This window comes from Lolium perenne, chromosome 1, assembly GCF_019359855.2.
Source record: "Lolium perenne isolate Kyuss_39 chromosome 1, Kyuss_2.0, whole genome shotgun sequence".
In the NCBI taxonomy this organism is placed as follows: domain Eukaryota; kingdom Viridiplantae; phylum Streptophyta; class Magnoliopsida; order Poales; family Poaceae; genus Lolium; species Lolium perenne.
The window spans coordinates 51,463,082-51,470,587 of record NC_067244.2 but is presented as its reverse complement, the minus strand read 5'-3'; the positions used below and the strand labels follow the sequence as shown (position 1 = coordinate 51,470,587).

The following is a 7,506-nucleotide window of genomic DNA, read 5'->3' as shown; positions in this document are numbered from 1 at the left end:
AAATCAAGTTGAGCCCTTAGCTCAACATTCTCCTTCAAGATAGATGCTTCACAAGAAGTAGAGTTAGTAGCACAAGCATCATTATTAGTATCAATAGGAGAAGGAAAGTTGGCATGCTCTTTTAGATAAGAAGCTTTAAGTTGCTTATGCGACTCGGTGAGTTTGGTGAGCGCACTCTCAATGACCCTTGAGCCCTTTTTGAGTTGCTCAAAATCCTCAAGGAGTTTAGCATTAACAAACACAAGCTTATCATTTTTTAGCTTTAGTTCATTTGCCATCTCAAGAGCTCTATCATGGTTTTCCTTTTCTCTAGACAATTCTAGAGCAAAGGTCTCCTCAAGAGCTTCCTTGGTGGTTTGTTCTTCTTCAAGTTCATTCTTCAAAGATGCTACATCATTGGCATACTCTCATTCAAGAGCACCCTTTTTATCAATGGTGTTCTCATGCATCCAAATAAGTTTTTGGCTCTCAATAGCGATAGTCAAGATTTCAAAGAAGTGGGAGCAAGCAATTTTATCTTTGTAAAGAACCTTGAATACATTCTTACCCTCATCGCGTAGAGAGACAACCCAATCCTCTTATTCATATTCATCCTCATCCTTATCACCACGAGAAATGTTAGGTTCCATGGTAGGAGGTATCATGGAGCCCTTGGCCATAAGGCATATATGAGAACCGTGAGATAAAGATGAGGAGTTACTTGAGGCTTCTTTCAAGATCTTGTCTTGACCAATAGAATATTTGGTTTCCTCTACATTGTTAGACACACAACAACTAGAGGAAATAGAAGCATTTTTATCATGGCCACAAGACAAATCAAGCATATCATCATGAGATTTATTCAAGCAACTTACACATGATATGCAAGGACTATCAACACAAGCATGTAAATCATTTCTAGTGCTAGATGTGTTTAAGTCCAAACATGAAGCATTGTAATGAGATAGAGATGAAGAGTCATCAATAGTAAGCTCAATATCAACATTGCAATTTTCATCACCACTCACCATATAATTACCTTGTGTCTTACCACACTTTGGTGAAGTGGATGAAGATGAGAACTCATCACGGCCAGAAGTGGAAGCAAAACAATCATCCTCAATGATATTGGACACATCATATTTATCTTGAAGCTTTGTCCATAATTCATGAGTGCTCCCAAAAGGCATGATTGAAGAAGTAACTACATTGCTCACAACAATGGAAAACACATGAGAAGCAAGAGCATCGAGACAAGAGTTTTTCTTCTCCTCATAAGATAAATTTTGGGGATCCTTAGGAGAAGAAAAACCCATGTCAAGAAATCGCTCCATGTTCGGGGAAATACCCCGCAAAATATTAAGCACATAAATTTTCCATAGATCATAATTTGTGCCATCAAATATAAACAAGTTATTGTGATCTAATCCCCTAACCGACATCTTTACTCTCAAGGCGGTGAAGCCTAAGAATGAGAGACCTTGCTCTGATACCAATTGAAAGGACACGGATGTCGCCTAGAGGGGGGGGGGGGGGTTGAATAGGCGATTTAAAACTTTTACGAGATGTGCTTAACAAATGCGGAATAAAACTAGCATTTACTTTGTCAAGCCCAAAGCCTATATACTATGGTTCACCTATGTGCACCAACAACTTATTCTAAGCAATGGTTCATCTATGTGCACCAACAACTTATGCTAAGCAATACAAGCAAGTATGTGATAGCAAGATATAAATAACTTCAAGCACGATGGCTATCACAAGGTAAAGTGCATAAGTAAAGAGCTCGGGTATAGAGATAACCGAGGCACGCGGGAGACGATGATTTATCCCGAAGTTCACACTCTTGCGAGTGCTAATCTCCGGTGGAGAGGTGAGGTGGCTTAGTTCTCCCGAACGCCACAAGAGGCTCACCTTGAGGTGTGGTTGCTCGATGCACACCAACGCCACAAAGGCCTCACCCCAAGATGCGGTACTCACACCACACACCGAACGCCACGAAGGCGCCTCACCTAAATCTCCGGTGACCCTCGCCACAAAGGCCTAGGTCACGGTTCCACTAAGGGATTTCCTTCGAGGCGGAAACCGGGCCTTACACAAAGGTTGGGGCACACATCCACAACTTAATTGGAGGCTCCCAACAAATCGCCACAAATGCCTCAAATCCGTCTAGGGTTCCAAGAACCCAAGAGTAACAACTTTCTTGCTTTCACTTCCACGAATCACCGTGGAGAACTCAAACCGATGCACCAAATGCAATGGCAAGAACACCACAAAGATGCTCAAGTACCTCTCTCTCAAATTCCAACAAAGCTACAAAAGCTATTGGGCGAATAAGAGATGAAGAACAAATAGGAGGAGGAACACCAAATTTCTCCAAGATCTAGATCTAGTGGATTCCTCTCACAAAGAGAGGGATTTGATTGGTGAAGATGTAGATGTAGATCTCCTCTATCTTTCTCTCAAATAGATGCAAGATTCATGGGAGGGAGAGGGAGATAGAAAGCTCAAAGAAGGTCAACAATGGGGGCAAAAACGAGCTCAAACGGATGGGAAACTTTGGGGAAGAAGACCCCCTTAAATAGGGCAAGAGAAATCTGCCCGTTATGCACAAAACTCGTCAAAACCGGAACTTCCGGTCATTTGGGGCGGAACTTCCGCCCCCCGGAAGTACCGGCCAACTTCCGGATGAAGTAGGGCGTCCCCGGAAAGCTTACAGTATACTTTTGCGTGCAGAATCGTCATTTCCGGAAGTTCGCCGGAACTAGGGCGGAAGTTCCGGCGACCGGAACTTCCGGCCAACTTCCGGCCAAAAAACTGCTTCACGGAAACTTGAATAACTTTTGCATCCGGACTCCGATTTTGATGATCTTGGGCTTGTTTCGAAGCTAGTAACAAGCTCTACAAGATCATGCAGGGAACCATCATAGTCCAGTAAGGTAGGATAGAAATAAATGATGAAAGGTTTGACCTATCTAAAAAATACATGCCGGTAAAACCTCCAACCTCGAAAATGCAACAACTTGAGTTAGGAAACTCGGATTTAGGTGAAACCAATTTTGTTGTAAAGAAGATGAAAATAACTACCCCACAAAGAGTGAAAAGCTTAAGAACAAGTGGGGTAGGTTTTTCTATGTATTTTAGAGTGAAAACTCTCAATACGAGAAACCGAGAAAAACTCCAATATCGAAAACGCAACAATTGATTCATGCGGAATCCGGTTTCGATGAACTAGAGCTTGTCATGAGAATAAGCACAAGCTCTAAAACACCATATGGATAAGATCCAAATAACAACCAAGAAATTTGATGCAAGGATGCAAAGGTTTGAGTTCTCTGAAGGATACGATTGAGTTACTCACTCAAGAGCCCTCTTGATAGTACGTCAACTAAACTATAAACCGGTCTCCAACTACACCATGAGACCGGTGAGAAAGAAACCCTATCAAGAGCAAACCTTAACCTTGCGCATTCCACTTGAGCTTGATGATGACGGTCTTGACCGCAACAAGATGGAACGCCTTTCTTGATTGTGCTTGCTTGACGAAGTCTTGTGGATTGCTCCCCCATAATCCACCATGGGAGAGCTTCTTCTTCGGCGCAACTTCACATATCCATGAACACCATATGGATGGCAAGAGTCAAACAGAGGATCTCTTCGAGATGGCTCATCTTGAACTTCCACTTCATTTCTTCATGGCAAGCTTCAAGCTTATGATCTCTTCGAGTTGGCTCATCTTGAACTTGCCTTCATTTCGTTGATGTCTTGAAGTTAACCTTGAGAGCTCACTTCATCTTCATCTTCAAGACATACTTGACACTTGATCTTCTTCATTTGCTTCTTATTGCAATCTTGAAGCCTACATATGGTTCAAGCATTGCCTATGGACAACACCTACAAATATAGCTCAATGCAAACATTAGTCCATAGGGATTGTCATTAATTACCAAAACCACACATGGGGGCTCCATGCACTTTCACTCGGCTTCCGCGAGCGTGCGCAGCGTCGATGCGTCTTCTCCGCCAGTACTGGCACCGAGGCGTCGCTTCGGCAGTCTACGGCCGCGTTAATGGCGATGCCTCGCGTGGCGCGCGGCCGTCGCCTACCTCAGCGCACGTAGTAAATGGCGATGCCACGCGTGGCGCGGCCGTCGCCCTGCCTCCGCGCTATATATACAGGGGCGCGAGCATCTCATCTCCTCCCCACAAACCCTAGCCGCCGCTGTCGTAGCGCCGCTTCCTCTCAAGCAGATCCACCATGAGCAGCGCCGGACGCGGCCAGGCTGCCGCGCCTCCACCTCCACCTTCACCTCCCACTCCACCTCCCCCGGCCTCGAGCTCCGACGACGGGTTCGACTCCGACGATAGCACCGACCTCCTCCACCCGGTCAGGGACGCCGCGACCCGTCGAAGCGGAGAAGGAAGCGCAGGAGGCGCGGGCGGCCCATGCGGCCGTTGACGCCGAGCCGGAACGCAGCCGGGCGGCCGCCGCCGGCAGCCGAGGACTCTGACTCGGAGATTTCTTGGTCATCCGATGACCCTGATGCGCCGACGCCGGAGGAGAAGGCGGCGGAGCAGCGGGCCCTCGTCGAGTCTTTCGAGACGCTCAAGGACGAGGCCGCCAACGCGAGGTTGGAGCAGTGCCTACAAGAGGACGCGGCGGCCGCGCGGGAGGCGGCGGAGAAGCAGGCGACGGAGCAACGCAACGACGGTGCCGGCCCGTCAGGAAGCAAGTAGTCTAGACCTATAGATCTACTTTGTATTGTTTTTATGCATTTTTATGTACAACTTTCAATGTTTGTACTATGTTGCAATTCAAAAAAATGGACCGCCCCGGTGGGAGCACACCCAGACGCAAACGGACGAGCGGACAAAATATATCTGCGGGGCGACGTAAACGGACGCTCGCGACCACTTTTGGGCGTCCGAAATGCGTCGCGCCGCTGGAGATGCCCTCAGCACACGCTGGAGCAACCTGGACACGGCTCAGAAGCAGAAAATATTACAGTATCTGTATCGTTATCATTAATTTGTTTTAAAAGGAAATCCAGACTATCCATATCAACAAATATACTCCGTATCATGGCAGCAGCAGCCACCAAAGATCTGAACAACGGTATTTTAGTACGGATGAATATTCAATGAGATGCGTACAGCACCAGCACATCTTTCAAGGCCAGATCCGACCACAGAAAAAAATATTATTTTTCGGCGCACATTCGTGACGGCACGCGTTGGTCAGCGGCTCGAAAGAACGGGGCCGGCGGCGAGCCACCGGCCGGCCTGCTCCATGAGCACCACCATGCCCTGGCACTCCTGTAGCACAAGCGCGTCCAGGCCGCCCCTAATCATGGCCGGGAAGAAGAGCCACAGCCCCGTCCCGCCCACGAACGCCAGCGTGAGCGGCACCGCCAGCACCCGCGGCGGGCGCCACCACCCGGCGTGCCGCCCCCACCATGCCTCCGCCCCGGTGCACACTCCGTGGAGCACGAAGAACGCGGTCACGTCGCCGCTGGGCTGCTGCCACATGATGTAGTAGAACATCAGCTCGTGCATGAGCCCGGAGACGAGGAACGACGCCAGGACGCCGGCCGCGTCGCCGAAGCGCGCGCGCACCGGGCCGTACACCGACGGGCGGAGGATGGCGGGCACCATGAGGTTCCACCGCCTGCCCCAGAAGTCCCGCAGCGACGACGCCAGGTACGGCCGGTCCACCTGCGGCTCCATCTCCATCCCCAGCACGCCGTGGATCACGGCGTGGACCGACGCCAGGAGGAGCTCCAGGGAGAGGTAGATGTGCACGGTGTACAGGAGGAGGAGCTGCCACCGGCTCATCGTCTCCTTGAACTGGTACGCGTAGATGATGAAGGGGATGACGGCGCCGGCCACGAGGATCTTTCTGGCGGGGGCCGAAGCGGGATCTTGCTTCTTTGATTTGCCGCCGCCGGTGGACTGCCGAAGCTTGACCGGCAGGGAGGCAGAGCAGACAAACTGGAGGAGGGAAAGGGACGGGTCCAGAGGGCCCCGTCCGATGGCGAGGAGGAAGAGCTTGAAGGTGCCTAGCCAGCTGAGGAAGAAGCCGGAGCTGCCGCGGAACGTGGTGGTGCTGAAGGCGAAGGGGATTCCGTAGAAGAGCCCGACGGCGGGCAGAAGCGCGGCGAGGCGGCCCGCGCCTGGGCTAATCCGTCTGGCGGCCATGCGGGCGTACCACATGGCCGCCCAAACCGCAGCCGAGACCTTCAAGATGTTCCCGAGCTCGCCGTCCATGAGCGCCGCCGCCATTGTTGTGGTGAGCACGAAGGAATCAGCGCCCTCTCGTGTTGTGAATGATGTTGTTTGGGCCTTTGGGGGGATTGGCTCGTATGCCACCGCTTTGTTCGAATCATGTTGGCCAGCCAAAACATGCCATTTGACAGTAATTTTTTAGCAGTAGCTGTTTTCTAAAAAAAAATTATTGTACCAGTAGAGATGCATGTGGAATATCACCAAAATCTTCAACCAGGCTAGCTGATTGCCGGCAAGGCATCTCCACTCGTTTGGCCTCCCCACACCGAAATCCGGGATAAATTTTGTCCGGATTGGATGTAAAATTGGTGTGAGGAGAACCAGTTTCCCAGCCGCGATTTCAGGCGAAGATGCCGATCTAATTTCGAAAAACGAAAGATTGGCGAAATATGACTAAAAACGTTTGAATTTAGACTGAATTTAATGATATTTACTATACGGTTTTGCAGGCGACTGAGATTTCCTTATGTCATGTCTCAGTCGACCTTAAGAGCCATTGGATTATTCTTCGAGATTCGTGCAAATTTCGTTGAAAGACAGAAAAATTATTTCACGAGCGGCGCGCGGACTCGAACTCACGTCTTCTTGAAAAGCAGCGCGACACCACAACCACTGTGACAACTCTCAGGTCGTAGAGTAACTACGATTTCTTTGTAATGTCCTTCTATTTAGTACAAAGAGCAGGTAAGAGGGCATTTGTGCAGATTCCTTTCTTCTCCCTTCTTTCTCATTATTTGTATAATTTTTTCTTTCATTCCTGTGGCTGCACATTTAAAGAGATGTGCAACTTCCTCATTATTTGTATTTTTATATTTTTTTCCATTTGAATATATTGCACTTTTTGTCAACCAAAGTACAACTATTTCCTTTCTAATTTTTATCTTGTCACACCACGAGCCAGGTTTTTTATTTTTTCAATTTTTTTAATCAAAAACCGTTTTTTCTGATAGAGAAAAAATGTGCAACTAGCAAAAAATAAGACACCAGTTGCACTTTTTTCGAGAAATATGCAACTAGCAAGCTATATTCGATATGAGTTACACTTTTTCAGAAGAAACATGAAACTCTATTCGGTTTCAATATGAGTTGCACTTTTTCTTGAGAAATATGCAACTAGCAACTAGTTATTGATACGAGTTACACTTTTTTAAATAATTGTGTAACTAGAAGTTTTTTATACGAGTTGCACTTTTGTCCAAGAGTGTAACTTTTTGATATGAGTTGCGTTTTTTTCAAGAAATA

At 48.0% G+C, this 7,506-nt stretch overlaps 1 protein-coding gene across 1 annotated transcript; it reads right to left on the bottom strand.

The window, feature by feature from the left end:
- Nucleotides 1–4,993: 4,993 nt before the first annotated feature.
- On the bottom strand, nt 4,994–6,370 carry LOC127291969 (probable long-chain-alcohol O-fatty-acyltransferase 4). The gene has a single exon (XM_051321313.2). The coding sequence runs from the start codon at nt 6,259–6,261 to the stop codon at nt 5,218–5,220; it is 1,044 nt and encodes a 347-aa protein (XP_051177273.1). The 5' UTR covers nt 6,262–6,370; the 3' UTR covers nt 4,994–5,217.
- Nucleotides 6,371–7,506: the final 1,136 nt, after the last annotated feature.

Coding starts and splice junctions, on each gene's coding strand:
- LOC127291969 (XM_051321313.2), bottom strand. CDS start 6,261: ATGGCGGCGGCGCTCATGGACGGCGAGCTCGGGAACATCTTGAAGGTC.